At 42.6% G+C, this 19,833-nt stretch overlaps 2 protein-coding genes across 2 annotated transcripts; both read left to right on the top strand.

Annotated features, from left to right (window-relative positions):
- Positions 1–2,081: 2,081 nt before the first annotated feature.
- On the top strand, positions 2,082–3,017 carry LOC142859462 (olfactory receptor 2Y1-like). Its single transcript, XM_075989631.1, has one exon. The coding sequence runs from the start codon at positions 2,082–2,084 to the stop codon at positions 3,015–3,017; it is 936 nt and encodes a 311-aa protein (XP_075845746.1).
- Positions 3,018–14,971: 11,954 nt separating this feature from the next.
- LOC142859461 (olfactory receptor 2Y1-like) lies at positions 14,972–15,907 on the top strand. The gene has a single exon (XM_075989630.1). It carries the CDS (start codon positions 14,972–14,974, stop codon positions 15,905–15,907), a length of 936 nt encoding a protein of 311 aa, XP_075845745.1.
- The last annotated feature ends 3,926 nt before the right edge of the window (positions 15,908–19,833 follow it).

The raw sequence follows: 19,833 nt of genomic DNA, 5'->3' as shown, positions 1-19,833 counted from the left end.
TCCATGCTGATCAATTCCAGAAGCAGTGTGGTGGGGGTCAAAGCTCACCTGGGTTCTGAGACGAAGGGGTAGAAATAATACAAGGGGCATACCAGAGGCCTAGTTATTATCCGTGCAAACAGAGAGATGCAATTGTTCTTCAATGATGAAAATATTTCCCAGGGAGATGTTCATTTCATGATTAACAAATATAGGTAAGGGTCAGGCCCTAGTACTGAGCAGAAGGAAGAATAAAAAAAAGAATCTATACTATAAGGCAATAATTAGCTAAGGCAATAATTAGCAAAACATGCTAGCCAGAGAAACTGGTTCCTAAGTAGCAGAGTCAAGGGCAGTGAAAGAACCGCAAGGCGAGTGGTGTCAAACACAGGGAGTCTCTGGTCTCGGTGTTCCAGGTAAGCAGTGAGGGTGGGGTTCTGCATACCAGACAGAGAAAGAAAACACCTTGATCTTGAGGTTGCATACTTCGGGTCTGTGTCTTTCACACCATATTCCTGAATAAAAGACTAGGTCCCCGGGAAGCAGGACAATGTCTTTGTCCCGCTAAGCAAGACTGGATAGATTTCAAAGCTGCCTGCCTCTCTAAGGACCCGTCCAGCAGTACCACAGGATGCTGCTGCAGGTCATTGAGTTCATCCTTCAGTGCTCTTCCAGGTCAGATGTTGTGCTAGACAGACAGTGAAGCTAGTTCTGCACAAGACAGGGCACCCACCTTATCCACCCAAAGTTAGTCATGGAACTGTGTTTTGCCAAAGATGGATGCGCGGAGCATGCTGGAGTGGGGGAATAGGAAGATTCCCATAAAGAAGAAAATAGGGGCTAGAGACACAGAGGAAAGTCTGTGGGTGAAGAAACAAGGCAAAGGACTCGTTAAATAAATGTACTGGGAATCTAGTAGAGACATTGTATCTAGGGTTACAATCTGTTAGAGTCATTGTATCTAGGTTATAATCTGTTAGATTGCAACAGTTGTTTCTCACTGTATCTAGGGTAACAGTTGAATGTATTAGCATTTGTTTAAGGTACCTAGACCTTGAAGAAATCATAGTAGAAAACAGTGATCGTTTTCTATGATTTATGGAGTTGTCTTTCTGAAGGGGTTTTCTATGTGTTTCATGACCTTGGTCACAAGATTATCAGGTCACATTTGTAGGTCTTGAATCATTGGGTACTGCAAACAGTACACAATAAAGACTAAGATTGCAGGCTGTGATAATTTCCTTCAGAGAACATATAGTGTAGATCAAAGAGGCTTTGGTATGAGGAACTTGTACCCCAAGCAACCTTTGTGTATAATCAATAAATATTGATTCTTCTGGACGGTGATTCGAGGTTCAGTTCACAGAAGCTTCCTGCTTCCAGAGAACCTAAAATCACATTCTGGAGTGACTTCCTCCTTTACCTGCCTGTGCAGCAGAGAACTCCTGACAAATCCTTGCGGTGAACGATGTTCAGGTCTCATAAACTGGAGAGGCCAATCCTCTGAGAGGAGTGTTGCCCTGTTTAACCTTGAGCTTAGCTAGCTATATGCACTTGGGAAGGCACTGCTGACATTGGCTGAGGATCAGGTCATTACATCTTTATGTCTATGTCTCTTCTAGTTTTTTAGTAAATGGCTCTCGGGGTTGCAGTTTTCTTCCCTGCTTCATTCTACGCTCGTCCAACTGATATTTTAAATCAAAGTTCAATTTTCTCTGATTCTTATCTTCTATTACCTATTTTGATGACTATTGGAATTTAGTTTTATCAAGGTCAAATTATTTTGGATTATGATTCTAGCATACATATGTCTCATAATTAGAAGTCTAATCTTTTCTACAGTGTATATATATATATATATATATATTATTTTTATTATTTTTATTATGTGATTTCAAAAATTATTAATAAAACTATATGGATGCCTAAATTGTTGTGCCACGAACTGAGATATATTGTAGATCTGTTAATTCTTCCAAGACTATTCCTATATTCCTGAGATATTCATATGAACCATGTATTTTATTACAATATGAACTGCATCCATTCATGTTCTCTCCAGGGAGAATTGAGTTGTGTTCTATTTGTGTAGGTGGGAGACCATGGAAAGCCCGAACACCAGTTCAGAAGAGGGCTTCCTGCTGCTGGGCTTCTCAGACTGGCCGCACCTAGAACCTGTCTTTTTTGCCTTCATCTCTGTTCTCTACTCTCTGACTCTCTTCGGCAACACCGTGATCATCATTCTGTCACGACTGGACGTTCGCCTACACACACCCATGTACTACTTCCTCTGCCACCTCTCCTTCCTGGACCTCTGCTACACCGCCAGCACTGTGCCCCAGCTGCTGGTCAACCTCTCTGGACTCGACAGGACCATCAGCTTTGCAAGGTGTGTGGCTCAGCTCTTCATAATGCTCTCACTGGGAGGAATTGAGTGTGTGCTTTTGGTGGCAATGGCTATCGACCGCTATGCCGCCGTGTGTCGCCCACTCCACTATACAACCATTATGCATCCCCTTCTCTGCAGGGCGTTGGTTATATTCTCCTGGGTGGGAGGACTCGTGAACTCTCTAATCCAGACAAGCCTCGTGATGGCCATGCCGCTCTGTGGACACCAGCTAAACCACTTCTTCTGCGAGCTGCCTGTTCTCCTCAAGTTGGCCTGTGAGGACACAGGAGGAACAGAGGCCAATCTGTTTGTGGCCCGGGTCATTATCTTAGTCTGTCCCTTAGTGCTAATTCTGGGCTCCTATGCCCACATTGCCAGGGCAGTGCTGAACATCAAGTCAATGGCTGGTCGCAGAAAGGCTTTTGGGACGTGTGCGTCTCACCTCATTGTGGTTACCCTGTTTTATGGCTCAGCCATCTCCACTTACCTCCAACCTGTCCACAGGTATTCTGAGGGTGAGGGGAAGTTTGTTGCTCTTTTTTATACGGTAGTCACCCCCATGCTCAACCCTCTGATTTATACCCTGAGGAACAAGGATGTGAAGGGGGCTTTGTGGAGGGTGCTGGGGAGAGGCACAGACTCCAGGTAGAAGAGGAAACAAGAACAAGTATAATATCTAACTTTAGGCCAGTGCAAAGGATTTGATGTTTACTGTCAGAAAACATTATTCATAAGTGTCAGTATATAATACATCATTTTCATTGGAATTTCTCACTTTTTTGCTAATGACATTACTTGTGTATTTTATATTACTATGGAAATGATAATAAAGAAATTCAAGCAACTTCCTGAGTGGTATGTCCCACTTAGAATCAGTCTATATGGCCAAGACACTGCCTTCATCATGCTATCCCAACTCACCAGAGTTTGAGGTTTCATTTTCTAGAGTAGGCTAGCAGAGTAATCACAAGACTTTGCCTTGAGACTCGAGGCTGGGTGGTGAAGCCTAACACTGGGGTGATCCTAATGACTTCCACACCCAGGTTAGGGTCCATACAAACAGTGCCACAATCAAGCCAAGAGGAGACATGTCTACTACCACATTTCCGTTCTGGCCATTGTCACCTGCAGCTGCTTACAGTGAACCTGGGCCATGGGTCTACCTCAGCAGCATACAGTTCATGCCAGTGTGTACACTGGTCTTATCTAGACCTGTAGTGGTCTCAGTGGGCCAGATTCAGTGCAGCCTTTGTGGTGTTTGTGGCCATAGGTGTTGCATATAGCCGAGCCTTATCTACAATTAGTCCCCCTAGCGCCAGGGGAATGACTTGCTTCTCAGCACAGACTATAAATGCGGTGTTCCTATAATCCAGAGAGGATTGTAGTGTGAAAATAACCTTCTTGGGACTCACACTTGATGAACAACACAGCAGCTGAAGTTTGCAGATCTCTCTAGGCTTGTATCCATTTCTGATCCAGTGGAACACACCAGCATGTGGCTAGCCTGGCCTTAGCCTGCCATCTAGTGCTGAAAATGCAAAAGTAACTAGAGACCCAGAGAAAATGCAAAAAAAGCCTGCAAGGACAAGCATAAAGCCAGATTACAAAGGCTGGAATAAAACCTAGCATTTCCGTTCATTAATGGTGCTGCCCAGCGATACGCACAAAGAGCTGGCGTTAAAACGCGACTTCACCTGACAAAATGAGGAAAGGATCGAGCAAATGCTTGGATGGAGATGTGGAAACAGGTGTTTAGAGGAATGGATCAACAAATAGAGGCAATACAGAAATAATGCAAGACCTTAAAAACAGCAATGATAAAATAAAATAAAACACCAGCCATACTATAGGACCCAAAGGGAATAAAGAGGGAGAAAAGCTGGAAGCCAACAACCATAGGTATTCCCTCTCTGTTTTCTGGCTGCCATGATTTGAATGGTTCTGGTCTACTGTACTGTCTTTGTCACTGTTATATTGCTATGGTGACGAGACCCCATGATCAAGGCAACTCTTATAAAAGAAACCATTTAACTGGGGGCTTGCTTACAGTTCAGAGGTTTAGTCTATTATCAGCACAGAAGGGAGCATGGCGGCACACAGGCCAACAAGATGCTGGAGAAGTAGCTGGGAGCTCTACATCTAGATCCACAGGCAACAGGAAGACAGAGACACTGGGCCTAATTTAGCCTTTTGAAACTTCAAAGTCCACCCTCAGTGACAAACTTCCTCCAACAAGGCCACACCTCCAAGGCCTTCTCAAGTAGTACCACTCCCTGGTGACTAAGCATTCAAATATATGAGCCTATGGGACACATTCTTATTCAAGTCACCACATATACCCACCATGATGATGTGAAATAGTGAGCCAAGATAAATCTCTCCCCACTTACCTCGTTCGGGAGGTGTTTCGTCACCGTGATGAAAAAGCTGACTAACATAGCTGTGTAACCAAAAATGCATTCTTATAGTTTCCTACCATCCCGTTCTTCCCTCCAGAACTACAGCAAAGTATTCCTGTAAATAAAATTTGTTCATTCATACCCGGTATCTTAGTTAGGATTTCTAACACAGTGGTAAAAGACAATGACCAGAAGGACCAGAAGCAAGTTGGAGAGGAAAGGGTTTTTTGGCTTACATATCCTGAACCACAGTTCACTGAAGGAAGCAAAGACAGGAACTCAAATTAGGTTAGGACCAGGAGACAGGAGCTGATGCAGAGACTAGGGAGGATTGTTGCTTTTTTGCTCATCATGGTTTGCTTAGCCTGGTTTCTTATAAAACCCAGAATCACCAGACCAGGGAGGTCCCACCCACAGTGGGCTGGGGCCTCCCCCATCAGTTACTGATTAAGAAAATGCTCTACAAGCCTGCCTATAGCCCAATCATAAGGAGGCATTTTCTCAACTGAGGTTTCTCCTCTCAGATGACTCTGGCTTGTGTCAAGTTGACATAAATCTAGCCAGCACACCAAGGTGTAGAGGGAAGGGTGACACTGGGTAGCTGTGTAACCGACACTAGGTAATCTGTGCCCCAGCTCTGACTTCTATGAAGTGGGCATGATAATAGGAACTAATAAGGTTATTAAGAATATTGCCTGGGGTAAAAAACAATGACATCTTGAATTTTGCATGCAAATGAATGGAAATATAAAACACTATCCTGAGTGAGGTATCCCACACCCAAAAAGATGAACATGGGATGTACTCACTCATATTTGGTTTCTAGCCATAAATAAAGGACATTGAGCCTATAATTCGTGATCCTAGAGAAGCTAAATAAGAAGGTGAACCCAAAGAAAAACATATAGTTATCCCTCTGGATATTGTAAGTAGACAAGATTGCCGGACAAAAACTGGGAACTGGGGGGAGGGGGAGGGGGGAAAGGGGATGTGGGGAGAGAAAAGTGAGAAGGGGAGGATGGGAAGAACTTGGGGGAATGAGATGGTTGGGATAAAGGAAGGGTGGATATGAGAGCAGGGAAGTATATATCTTAATTAAGGGAGCCAATTTTAGAGTTGGCAAGAGACTTGACCCTAGAGAGGTTCCCAGGTGTCCAGGGAGAAGTCCCCAACTAGTTCCTTGGGCAGTTGAGGAGAGGGAGCCTGAAATGGCCCTATCCTATAGTCATACTGATGAATAACTTGCATATCATCATAGAACCTTCATCTGGCGATGGAAGGAGATAGAGACAGAGACCCACATTGGAGCACCGGACTGAGCTTCCAAGGTCCAAATGAGGAGCAGAAGGAGGGAGAACATGAGCAAGGAAGTCAGGACCGCGAGGGGTGCACCCACACACTGAGACAATGGGGCTGATCTATTGGGAACTCACCAAGGCAAGCTGGACTGGGTCTAAAAAGCATGGGATAACACCAGACTCTCTGAACATGGCAGACAATGTGGGCTGCTGAGAAGCCAAGGACAATGGCACTGGGTTTTGATCCTACTGCATGTACTGGCTTTGTGGGAGCCTAGGCTGTTTGGATGCTCACCTTACTAGACCTGGGTGGTGGGGGGAGGACCTTGGACTTCCCACAGGGCAGGGAACCCTGACTGCTCTTTGGGCTGAAGAGAGAGGGAGAAGGGAGTGGGGGAGGGGGAGGGAAGTGGGAGGCGTAGGTGGGGAAGAGGCAGAAATTTTTAATAAAAAATAAAAAAGAATATTGCCTGGGTTGATAGGTGCAGGGTTCCTGGAAGAATAACTGGTACAGCAACATGTAGTTGTAGCTATTATTGCCCGTTCATTGATTGGGTCTAAATCACATTCTTTCATTTGTATGTGATAATTTGTACCATTCGCATTAATTGTATATGAAGATGATAGTGTTTCAGTGTTAGTAATGTTTCTTTTGATGGTGTTATGCTTCTTGTGCAAAGGAAGAAACGCGATTCCCACAATGATTGAAATTATTTCAAGCAGAGTGTGTTTTGAAGACCTTATTAGTACAAGACAATGTCTCTATACTGGATAAATTTTAGCACTATGAAGAGCCACTCAGTGAATATCTATCATACACCAGGCACCTTATACACTATAAGCCATTAAACCACAAACAATGGTACTAGAGAGAGATCATGATAACCTCTTACTGATGGGGAAACTGGGGCTCAGTCATGTAGGGTCACAAAGCTATTAATGTATTAGCAAAGATTTTTCTTCCTTAACGCATATTACAAATTCCTCAAGTGCATACGGGGGTCATGCACATTAACTTCCCCCATACTGTAAGAAGAAGCTTGTCTTTGCCCATGCATTTTTATTGAATATGTGAATTTTTAAATACGTTGAAAATAAAAAGGGAGCATAAAATAATAAGCACGGACCCATTACATATTATAACAGAAAAAATGAAAGCATCATACTCTACAAAAGGGAATCAAGTTGCAGCTGGATCAATGGAGCAGCTGTATGGAAACACCTAAGCATTGTGTGACTGCTCCAGAGAAGGAAGAGAGCTGTGGCATGGTGAACATGGCTGGCTTCAAGTGAGACGTGGAATTTAGTCTACTAGCAAGAGGTTGATAGGACTGGAGTCAAAGTGGAGAAGCAGAAGGAATCTAGGGATGCAGAATCACATGAGCAAGTAAGGAGTTGTCCTGAGAATACACAATAGGTTACTTCGGTTTGACAGAACTAGGCAAACAGGGAGTAGTGAAAGCTGCTGCAAGGCGGGTCTTGGAGAGCCCGCTAAGTTCATTATAATTGCCACAGTGGGGCCTTCGGTCTCCAAGGCTGCCTGCCCTTTGTAAGCAACTCACTCTCCGCTGCTTTTAAATAATGCATTTGTGGGACTGGGGATACAACTCAGTGGTTGAGTACTCGCCTAGCCTTGACCAGACCCTGGGTTCAAGCCTACAGTGACAGGACATGAAAATGAGAACGCTTCTCAGTGTCCTCAGGGCATAACCGACATGTGCAACCTCAGTTCAGATCAGCAGGAGACCTGGTGTGCCAGCTCTGCCCTGACCTCGGCTGGTTGGAGTGAGCATACAGGAGGTTATCGAGGAGGAAGCTGCTACCTCCCGGGTTAGGCCCCTCAGCATTCTCTGCTGTGTGTGCTATGTTGACTTCTCAAGGACTTGAGCTCTGACCTGAGTCTTTCCCACCACAGATGAATTAGGACCAAGGAGCAAAGTACCCTTCAGACATCACAAGTTTTCTCAAGTCTCCAGTGGGTCTCATTTGTCTTTCAAACCCATTATATTTGAAGAAGGCAAAAGTGGGAGTTTTTTGACCCTGGACTCCAGGTAAGTGCTGAAAGCTTGAGATGGTTAGGTTCATGGTAATAAAAAAAAAAAAAAGAATTAGAAAACAAATATTGTACTGAGAAATCAGCAGTGGGCTCCACTGTGTTGGGGCTCCAGTTTTAGGGCAAAGAAATGTTAAATTCATGCAAAAATAATTTACTCAAATAAATTTTCTATTTCTTCTATCACATATAAACCCTGTACCTACTCCCCATGTGACATGTCAAAAAAAAAATCTCACTTGCTTCTTTTTGTCTTCAACTGCTAAAATAATGGAAATTTTTTTCAAGATAGACAGCAAAGGTGGACTTGAAATCAAGGTTCTTCATTGTAGTAAATAGTTGGAATCAAGGTTGGTAGGAAAAGAACAGAGGTGTAATCAGATCAATCATAAAAAACTAAGAATTTCTCAGGAGGGGGTATACTCAGAGGGAATGCATCACAGATGGGGACCATGTTGTTTGTGCAGAGTCACAGAGAAAGCAATACGTTATGAATTCACTCTGAATGTCAGCTACACAGACTCTGGTCCATCTCTGATTTGGGGGACGTGTATTGAAATTTTGGAATGTGCTCTTTTAGGATAAGATAGATTTGATAGAGGGGTCTTTCAGAATGCCTTAAGCAGAAGGAATAGTATACTGTGATGTGGCCTCCAGTATGAAAGACACTGGATCCAGATCAGAGTATATCTGAGTCCGTACAAGAGCAAAGTGGTCCAGAGAACGGATAGGAAGATGCTTCTGTTTTAGTGCCTAATTGGTCTTGATAGCATCATTAATGCCCCAGCCCTCATACCGGAGCCATATGGAAGCAACTGAAACTAGGTTCAAATTTAACAATACCTGGCCAAACAAAGACTCTCCTCTTCTGTTGAGAAAATTAATTGTGCAACTTGAATATGAACCTGACATTAGATGGTCCGACTAATGCCCTCAACGAAAGGATTTAGTTCTAAACACTGGCAGAAATAAATCTAAGCATGCTTACTGATCAAAAGCTTATTATTTATAAGGGTCATTCATAGGCATAGAGGCACACATACACATAGATGAACAGGTCAAAGCTGATTTTTACAATTAAACTAAATATGGAAATCTCAAAATGCTGTGCACCAAGGAACTCGGGGAGGCGTTCATTTTTAACATGTTACTATTGGGAGAGTAAAGATGGGGCAGAGTTACAGCTAGGACAGCCTTCATCTAATACAGATGTCCATTTACAGATGAAGGTCACCTCCCAACGAGTGTGAAGATCTGAGTGTCAGGGGCATGGCCCTCTCCGGGAAGTCTACTTCTAGAACCCATCATTTCTTTTCCAGGTTTTCTTCTTGGTCAGTCACAAGCATCCTTCCGGTAAACCTGACACCCTGGCTGAGGGCACTAAAGCAAGGTCCTTACCTTTAACCCAAACCTTTAGGGGAGTAAACAGAGTCCTTATCTATAACCTAAGGCAGGTGTCTGAACACAGATTCAAACCAGCATATTTCTGTGTAATCTGCTTTCCAGTCTAAAGCCTCATTAGGATGTTTAAAGATGTCTGATCAATTCTATCACCCTCTGAATCTGTGTGTTTAGCCAGTGAAGACTATGGAGTCCTATGCTTCCCTTAGCTTTCTAAATTTGTGAATATCTGGTAACTGGAAAGAGAATGTGAGCCTTTGAGAATCCAGTATGCCAACCCAACTTAATTCCATGCCTTTATAAAAGATTTCATCATGATGAAAGGAAATGGACACTTCCAAGTAGCTACTGTCAGTAAAGAAGCATGGTACTCAGTGAAGTCCCATAGTGTACTTATCTTCCTCAGTATTGAGAGGGCAGCCAGTTGGAAGGAGGTCTGTATTTATCTGTATGTTTTCTATATGGTCAAAACTCAACTGGAATACAAGATATATGTCTAGTATACCATATACTACATACCAGAGACCTAGTGTTCATGTGAGAAAGGAGCTCTAATTGCTCTTCCAGAGTGAAATTGTTGGGGTTGACGAGATGGCTCAGTGGGCACATGCTTTGTTTTAAAAAGAACTGCATTCAGACCCTCTTACCCATGTAAAGGATAGACGTGAAACAGCACACATCCACACATCTGTAATCACAGTACTGCCGCAGTGAGAAAGGAAGTGGATTGAGGAGAATCCTGGGAAACTCACAGGCCAGCAAGTCTGGCACATACAGCCATGAACAAGAGTCCCTGTCTCAAACAAGGTAGAACTGACACCCAAGGTACCCTCTGACCTCCACAAGGCTGCCATGATACTGTGTATGTGTGTCTCTGTCTGTCTGTCTGTCTGTCTGTTTGATTCTCTCTCTCTCTCTCTCTCTCTCTCTCTCTCTCTCTCTCTCTCTCTCTCACACACACACACACACACACACACTAATGAAAAATGTATCTCATGGGGACTCTCCATGAATTCCAAATATGGCAATGAGTGAGAACTTAGCTGTTGCAGCAAGGAAGAGTGGAGGAAAATGTCAATTAGGGGGGAGCGGTTATCAAGGAACCACAGCTGGAGCAAATGACCTGAGTGACAGACACAGGTGCATTGCAAGAGTGGAAGAGCTGTGCTAAATACAGGATTTATGAGCCTCCATCTTGGGTAGGTTTAATGTATCATTTATGATAGTTGTGGGTTTTATGATTCTGTAGATGGGCAAATTGTCGGTAGAGCACTGGGGCTTAGACACCAGCACTCATCCACCAAGCAAGGGACTTACAAGCAGGCACACAAGGGTCAAAGGCTTGGGTAGGCAGAAAAAAAAGAGTCTCTATGATAGGACAAAGAAAGACAACACCTTGGCCTTGAGGTTGTACAATTTGGGACTGTGGCTTTGCACACCATATTCCTGAGTAAAAGACTAGATCCTGGGGAGGAAGGGCAATGTCTTTGTCCCACTAAGCAAGACCAAACCTACTTCAAGGCTTCATGGCTCCCTAAGGATTTGTCTGCCTCGGCCTTCAAATTACTGGGACTACAGTGTTGTGCTATCTACAGGAGTATGGTGAGAACCTTTAATGTCAATCAAAAACCTCTCCAATTATTGTTTGGCTTTATAGCTAAGAAAATGAAAACTCACAGAAGTAAACTTTCAAAACGTGGTAGTAAAAACAATGATAGAATTCATCTGTAAGGAACTATCCATGAACTTAAAAAATCTTTCATTTGTCAATGGAGACTATCCAAATCAAAACAGCTTCGATACATTGGTTAACCTGAATATACATATGCTTTGTGTTTATAATCCATACTTTATCATGTTTTTATGAGTGTCAAGAATATCTTTTTGAAATAATTAATTATGCATTAACAGTTTCATTGATGATTTTCTCTTAGTAAACATGACAACGTGAGGCAAAAATTAGTCCAGCAAAAAATATCCATGGTAAATATAAAACAAAGCTCTCTCAAAAAAAGTTTTAACTTTTTGCTTGCTGTGCACTTACATTCCTATAATCTCAATTTCAATAAATATCAGTTTTATCTTGACATGATAATATGACCCCACAAGCCTAGCACTTGGGAGGCTAAGGTAGGAGGACCTAGAGTTGAAGGCTTGGTGTATAACAAGACCCTATCTTAGAAAAATATAAGAGAAAATGAAAATAAAGAAAACATTAAAACACAAATTTCCACCCTAGTGTATCTCTGTGTTTTATCAAAAATCACTTTACAGGTCTTGGTTTTTCATCTTTTTGTAAATTAGTTTTTCAATCTTGCTACTTTTTTAAAATTATTTAAGATATTACTCTATTTGGGTGGTGGTAGTGCACACCTTTAATCCCAGAATTTGGGAGGCAGAGGCAGGAAGATCTCTTTGAATTTTAGGCCAGCCTGGTCTACAAAGCTAGTTACAGAAGAGCTAGGGTTGTTATGCAGAGAAACCCTGTCTCAAAAAAAAAAAGAAAGAAAAAAAGATATTACTCTAGAGTTGGCACATGCATTTGTTTGGTCCTCTACCTTTACATAACTATATTCTTCTAAGAGGACATATATCTTACATTATGGAGTTGGAGAAAAAAGCTCAACAGTTAAGCCTTGGGACCCTCTTCCTTCTACTGACATGCTTCATCCAGCCTTGATAGGAGGGTTTGTGTCTAGTCCTACTGCATCTTGTTGTGCTGTGTTCAGTTGATATCCCTGAGAAGCCTGCTCTTTTCGGAAGGGAAATGGAGGGAGGAGGATGGCTCTGGAGGAGAAGGGAGATGACAGGGACAGGAGAACCGGGAGGAGTAGAGAGAGAGGAAACCGCAGTTGGGATATATTGCATGAGAGAAAAATAAATTTAAAAATAATATAAAAAATAAAATATATAAAAAGAGTGATTGCTGCTCTTCCAAAGGACCAGAGTTCAATTCCCAGCTCACAGTCACCTATAATCAGGTTTCATGGGATCCAGCACTCTCTTCTGGCTTTTGTGGACATCCGTGTGCATAGAGACACACAGACACAAACATAAATAACCATGAGAAAAAAGAAATGCTAAAATAGATAATAATTAATAAAAATAAAATAAATTTTTAAGATATATTACATTTTCAGGCTTTTCATCTTGTATTGGCATTCATCGTGCTCAGATGATGCATTATTGTTATGATTATTTTTGTTAGATCAAGCAAGACTAAGAAAGCATTTGCCTATGCTGACTCCTTTTATAATGGTCTTCCTTTCTTATTTAGGTTCAAGTTGGCCCTTTATATCACATCACTCCTCTCAAAGAACATCTCTACCATTTCTTTCAAGGCAAGTTTCCTAGAAACAAATTATCTAAAACTTCACTTTTCAATGAAAGCATTTATTAGTTCTTTTTCCCAAATAGTTATTATTCGTAGAATTGTTTAATAGATGTGATTGTGAGCAACTTAACTCATAGTGACAGTATCAGAGGCTTCCCACGTAGCCTCCACCCCACAGTCTTTCCCATGTTCAGTATCCTCTTAGCAGCACACTTGCTGTCATAGCAGAATCTACATGGAGACATTGTAACCACCCCGAGCTTGCAGGCTACACTGGGCTTCCACTGTCTCCATTTCAAGTGTGTTTGGAAGCCAAAAAACAATCTTCGCCAAAATCAGCTTCAGGATGCAGCCCACAGTTTCTTCTACTCACTGTGACCTTTGGGGTGTCATTAAAAAAAAACTATAACCCACTTTCAGTTGCTATTTGTATATGAGGTGGGAGAGAGGTCTATTCTGATCTCTCTGCATGAGTAGATCCAGTTTCCCCAAGACAGAGAAATAAAAGATGACAAATTTAAACAGGATGAAGTAAAAAAAACTGTTTGCGAATGGCATGGCCCTCCAAACACAGCATGCTAGAAGCTCAAAGCAATTTCTAAATCTCATAGAAATAATAAGAGACTCTATCTAAGCTGTGAGATACAAACACCACAGAAAAATAAATTATGCTTCCAAAGACAACCAAGAGACAAGTATTCAATTGATGATAGCAATAAAATACACAGAATACCTAAGAACAACTTTAATCAAAGAAATCAAAGATTCCTACGCCAAAAATCTAAAGTCTTGTAATTTTGTTTAGGTTTTAGTTGAAGAATCTCCAAAGAGAAGCAGTATTTTAATGCTTGCCATGTTTCCTTAGCTTATTTGAATGTACTCATAGTTCATTTTCAGGCTTCTTATAAAAAATTATTGGGGAGAAAAGATGGTTCAGTGATTTTATCACTCTTGCAGTTCCCAGCACCCACATGGCAGTTCACAGCCAAGGATATCTCCAGTTCCAGGGGATCTGACACCTTCTCCTGCCCTCTGCGGGCACCAGGTATGCGCATGGTGCACAGTCCGATGTGCAGGAAAAACACTCACATGCATAAAGATTTTTTTGCAAAGTTAAAATAATTCTCAGATTGTAGAATGTTCGATGTTTCATACAAGAAAATGTATTTAAGACCCATGTGTCATGAAAAGACATATTAAGTTATCACCTCTTATGACATAAAAGAAGACATTAATATTCATTTTCACACTGTGCTTACTATTTCCAACGAGGGCAGATCATAGATGGGAACAGAGATTCAAAAGAACTCTTGTGACAAAAATATAAAAAATAAATTAGTTGCAAGAGCAGGAAGTGATTGAGAGTCATAAAAAGCAATAGACTTGTGATCATATTCCTTCCCAAGAAGCTTTCCTACTGTGTTTACCTCTTTGTGACAGACAGAAGCAGCTCAAGGCTCCAAGAATCCAGTCACTGACCAAATTTATCAAGCAAGAGACAGAAAGTAAGGACTCAGAGGTCAGAGCCACAAACTCAGACAGGTTAGGTCTTCATCTCAATCTGCTGAAGCAGTCTGTCTCAGAGACTAGAAAAGGAAGGAAGGATCCAGAACAGCACGGAACTCACACACTTGGGACTTTTAATACAGCTTCCACATGACTGCTTTTGGATCCTGATGTCAATTCCAAAAGGAAGGCAATACCTTGTCTCTACTTTCAGAAAAGGAAGAATCGTATCCAACGGACTGACCAGAGGACTGAGTGTCTTCGCAAAAGTCATAAAACAAACAAGCAACAAGAATTAGGTGTAATCGGAGACCATACCACTATCAATCAATGGTCTATATGCTAAAGAAGAGTTGAATGTACACACACGCACACACGCGCGCACAGACACACACACACGGAGAAAGAAGTAACAACAATTAAAGGAAAAAAGGATATAGATTTTAAAGAGAACAAGAGACTTACATGGAAGGGAGCGGGGGGGATCAAAAACTCAACAGAACTAAACAGAGTGCAACTCAAAATATGTGATTTTGATGCCTTTAGGAATAATTAATTCATGTTCTCTCTAGGAAGAATTCAGTTGTGTTCTATTTGTGTAGGTGGGAGACCATGGAAAGCCCGAACACCAGTTCAGAAGAGGGCTTCCTGCTGCTGGGCTTCTCAGACTGGCCGCACCTAGAACCTGTCTTTTTTGCCTTCATCTCTGTTCTCTACTCTCTGACTCTCTTCGGCAACACCGTGATCATCATTCTGTCACGACTGGACGTTCGCCTACACACACCCATGTACTACTTCCTCTGCCACCTCTCCTTCCTGGACCTCTGCTACACCGCCAGCACTGTGCCCCAGCTGCTGGTCAACCTCTCTGGACTCGACAGGACCATCAGCTTTGCAAGGTGTGTGGCCCAGCTCCTCATAGGGCTCTCACTGGGAGGAACTGAGTGTGTGCTTTTGGTGGCAATGGCTATCGACCGCTATGCCACCGTGTGTCGCCCACTCCACTACTCAACAGTTATGCATCCCCTTCTCTGCAGGGCGTTGGTTATATTCTCCTGGGTGGGAGGACTCGTGAACTCTCTAATCCAGACAAGCCTTGTGATGGCCATGCCGCTCTGTGGATACCAGCTGAACCACTTCTTCTGTGAGCTGCCTGTTCTCCTCAAGTTGGCCTGTGAGGACACAGGAGGAACAGAGGCCAATCTGTTTGTGGCCCGGGTCATTATCTTAGTCTGTCCCTTAGTGCTAATTCTGGGCTCCTATGCCCACATTGCCAGGGCAGTGCTGAACATCAAGTCAATGGCTGGTCGCAGAAAGGCTTTTGGGACGTGTGCATCTCACCTCATTGTGGTTACGCTGTTTTATGGCTCAGCCATCTCCACTTACCTCCAACCTGTCCACAAGTATTCTGAGGGTGAGGGGAAGTTTGTTGCTCTTTTTTATACGGTAGTCACCCCCATGCTCAACCCACTGATTTATACCCTGAGGAACAAGGATGTGAAGGGGGCTCTGTGGAGGGTACTGGGGAGAGGCACAGACTCCAGGTAGAAGACGAAACAAGAACAAGTATAATATCTAACTTTAGGCCAGTGCAAAGGACTTGATGTTTACTATCAGAAAACATTATTCATAAGTGTCAGCATATAATACATCATTTTCATTGGAATTTCTCACTGTTTTGCTAATGACATTACTTGTGTATTTTATATTACTATGGAAATGATAATAAAGAAATTCAAGCAACTTCCTGAGTGGTATGTCCCACTTAGAATCAGTCTATATGGCCAAGACACTGCCTTCATCATTCTCTCCCAACTCACCAGAGTTTGAGGTTTCGTTTTCTAGAGTAGGCTAGCAGAGTAATCACAAGACTTTGCCTTGAGACTCGAGGCTGGGTGGTGAAGCCTAACACTGGGGTGATCCTAATGACTTCCACACCCAGGTTAGGGTCCATGCAAACAGTGCCACAGTCAAGCCAAGAGGAGACATGTCTACTACCACATTTCCATTCTGGCCATTGTCACCTGCAGCTGGTTACAGTGAACCTGGGCCGTGGGTCTACCTCAGCAGCATACAGTTCATGCCAGTGTGTACACTGGTCTTATCTAGACCTGTAGTGGTCTCAGTGGGCCAGATTCAGTGCAGCCTTTGTGGTGTTTGTGGCCATAGGTGTTGCATATAGTCGAGCCTTATCTACGATTAGTCCCCCTAGCGCCAGGGGAATGACTTGCTTCTCAGCACAGACTATAAATGAGATGATTCCTATAATCCAGAGAGGATTGTAGTGTGAAAATAACCTTCTTGGGACTCACACTTGATGAACAACACAGCAGCTGAAGTTTGCAGATCTCTCTAGGCTTGTATCCATTTCTGATCCAGTGGCACACACCAGCATGTGGCTACCCTGGCCTTAGCCTGCCATCTAGTGCTGAAAATGCAAAAGTAACTAGAGACTCAGAGAAAATGCAAAAAAAAAGCCTGCAAGGACAAGCATAAAGCCAGATTACAAAGGCTGGAATAAACACCTAGCATTTCCGTTCATTAATGGTGCTGCCCAGCGATACGCACAAAGAGCTGGCGTGAAAATGCGACTTCACCTGACAAAATGAGGAAAGGATGGAGATGTGGACACAGGTGTCTAAAAGAATGGATCAACAAATAGAGGCAATACAGAAATAATGCAGGACCCTAAAAACAATGACGATAAAATAAAATAAAACTTGAAGAGCCTGAAACAAATTCACAAGTCAAACAGAAGGACTGGGGATGCGTTCAGTGACAACGGATTTGCCGACTATGAGCAGAGCCCTGGATTTGAGACCTAAAACCTCAATAAAATAGAAAATCAAGCAGAAATCATTGAATAGAAAAGCAAACTAAAGAAAACTGACTCTCTTTTCCCCAGCTCTCAATTGTCAATAACCTCCCAGCTCAGCGTGGGAGCTCCTGAGGCTTCCCTCTATGCTGGACTGTTGACTGGCTTAGTCATGTGCCGATCTTGTGCTGGCGATTTTTTTAATCGACATGAAAACCTATTGTTTTATCTTTTATTTTTTTTTATTTCCTTACTGGTTTTTATTTTTTATTTATTTATTTATTAAGGATTTCTGTCTCCCCCCCTCATCCGCCTCCCATTTCCCTCCCCCTCCCCCCGATCAAGTCACCCTCCCTCATCTGCTCGAAGAGCAATCAGGGTTCCCTGACCTGTGGGAAGCCCAAGGACCGCCCACCTCTATCCAGGTCTCCAAAGGTGAGCATCCAAACTGCCTAGGCTCCCCCAAAGCCAGTACGTGCAGTAGGATCAAAAACCCACTGCGATTGTTCCTGAGTTCTCAGTATTCCTCATTGTCCTCTATGTTCAGCTAGTCTGGATTTATCCGCCTGGCCCTTGTTTTATCTTTTAAAGGAGTCCAGATACCTGGAAACACTGATCCCAAATTGCTTCAGATAAAATCAGCTGCAGCTGCCCCCTAGAATACACACACAGCTGTTTCCCCCAACCAGCCCCCTTTATTGCAGGAAATCCTTCCGGATTGGAGGCAGGAGCTTGTAAAATCCCAAAAGACTCAAAAAAAATATAAATCTCCCTTGTCTGTGGCCTAAGAAAAAGCCTGGCTCTTATAGATTCTACCCATTTTTACTCATCAAAATTTCCAGAAAAGAAACGCAATGGTGGATTGCACAGACACCTATGGCGGCTACAGTGTGCGGTATTTGAAGAGCAGATTTCTTTGCTTTTTGTCCTTTTTAGACTCTATAGAGGACTAATATCCTTTTTACAAAATGCCTGTCTTTCCTGAGGTTTTCAGGAATGTTCTAAACATCTTTACTGATTTCCCTTGAAATTACAGAAATCAATATTCAGATGCCAAAGTTATTATCCAAAGGCATCATTATTCATAGCTACCAAACTGCAGGGACAAGCCAAATGTTCCTCCATCAGTGAGTGAATAGAGAAGATAAGGTCTCTCCATGAACAAGAACCTTGTCAGCCACGTGAAAGAATGGAGTGTTGAAATAGGTTACCGTGGCAATTCCCCAGAACTGTGCAGAGAGACAGTAGCTTGGATGCAAAAGGCCACACCCACTGTGGAGTGCCAGCAACGCAGTTACATCAATGGTTGCCTGGAAGAGAGAGTCAGGACAGTGACTGCAAACAGGCATGAAATGAAATGAGGTGACAAAATGTTCTAAAACAATAAAGAGACAGATTTGTGAGCATCCTGAAACATTAAAATGTAAACATGTGCATTCTCTATGTGAATTATAGCTCAAGAAAGCTGTTAATAATCAGTGTTTGATGATTATATTGCAAACAAAGCCTATCACTGTATAAAGGTCCAACTATCTTTCCACACCCTTTCTACATACAAAATCAATACACAGATAATAATAACAGTATATTTTATATTTTTATTAATGAAATTTACTATTTGATGATTTTATACAAGCGATGTTTTCTGATTATTCTCAAGCCCACACTCTCTCTCATCTCCCTCCCTCCACTGTATGCCCTCCCCTTACAGGTCCCTTTCCCATTCATGGATGTTGGCATCCCTGCAGCCACAAGGGTCAGAAGAATGTTGATCTTTGTGAAATAAGAAGAAAATATGGTTCAGAACAACTTAGTTAGCTGGCTCAAACTTCTAGACTCTGACACAAGGCAGTTTATTTCAGTACTGAAGCACAGCACAGTTTGGGGATATAAGTTTCCTGATAACAATTAACTCAGCCTTGTGTGCACAACCAAGCTTAAGACGTGTGTGTATTGAAACTCTTCACAAAGTACACATGGCCTCTTCCATAAAGCTTGGTTCTGTTGACTCAGCAATAATATTCAAGACAAAAGTCTAAGGAGAATGACTGTAATGCCCGTGGGGTCGGGATTGGCCTGGCCCTAAGATGGCATAGACGTTACCTAGGCTGCTGTAAAGCACCACATGGCATCTCCCATAAGGGCGGGTTTTACAGACTGTGAAACAATGCTCAAGATCTAGGGAGGAAGAGTCTGGGATAATAGTGTAATAACAAGCATAATATATAAAAACAAAAATTATATTATAGGTAATATAATAATAACAAACATAATAGTCTTGAGGAATCAAGTGAAGCCTGGTCCAACAGACAGCAAAAGATCACCAGGTTATAAACTAAATCCATTCCCAGCTTTCCGGGTGGAAAACAGGTAGACAATCCTTTGTTTGAACAGATAAGTCTATGCAATTGACCTTCCTCATTTCCTGAGTGCTAATCTGTGCACTCAAGGACGTCATACTCTCTACCTTGGTGACGTAGCTTGTCAGCTTTACACACCTGGGAAGAGGGAACCTCAACAGAGGAATTTCCTGCATCTTGTCTATGGGGCATTTTTCTTATTGCCAATTGATGTAGGAGGCCCAGCCCACTGTGGGCAGTGCCACCCCTGGGCGTGTGAACTGGGTATATAAGAAAGGTAGCTGAAAATGAGCCTGGAA

Source organism: Microtus pennsylvanicus, chromosome 11, assembly GCF_037038515.1.
Source record: "Microtus pennsylvanicus isolate mMicPen1 chromosome 11, mMicPen1.hap1, whole genome shotgun sequence".
Classification (NCBI taxonomy): Eukaryota; Metazoa; Chordata; class Mammalia; order Rodentia; family Cricetidae; genus Microtus; species Microtus pennsylvanicus.
The sequence above is the reverse complement of the archived record's forward strand: the minus strand, read 5'-3'. Positions and strand labels throughout refer to the sequence as shown.

Excerpts from the sequence above, each read along its gene's own strand:
- LOC142859462 (XM_075989631.1), top strand. The coding sequence starts at position 2,082 with ATGGAAAGCCCGAACACCAGTTCAGAAGAGGGCTTCCTGCTGCTGGGC.
- LOC142859461 (XM_075989630.1), top strand. The coding sequence starts at position 14,972 with ATGGAAAGCCCGAACACCAGTTCAGAAGAGGGCTTCCTGCTGCTGGGC.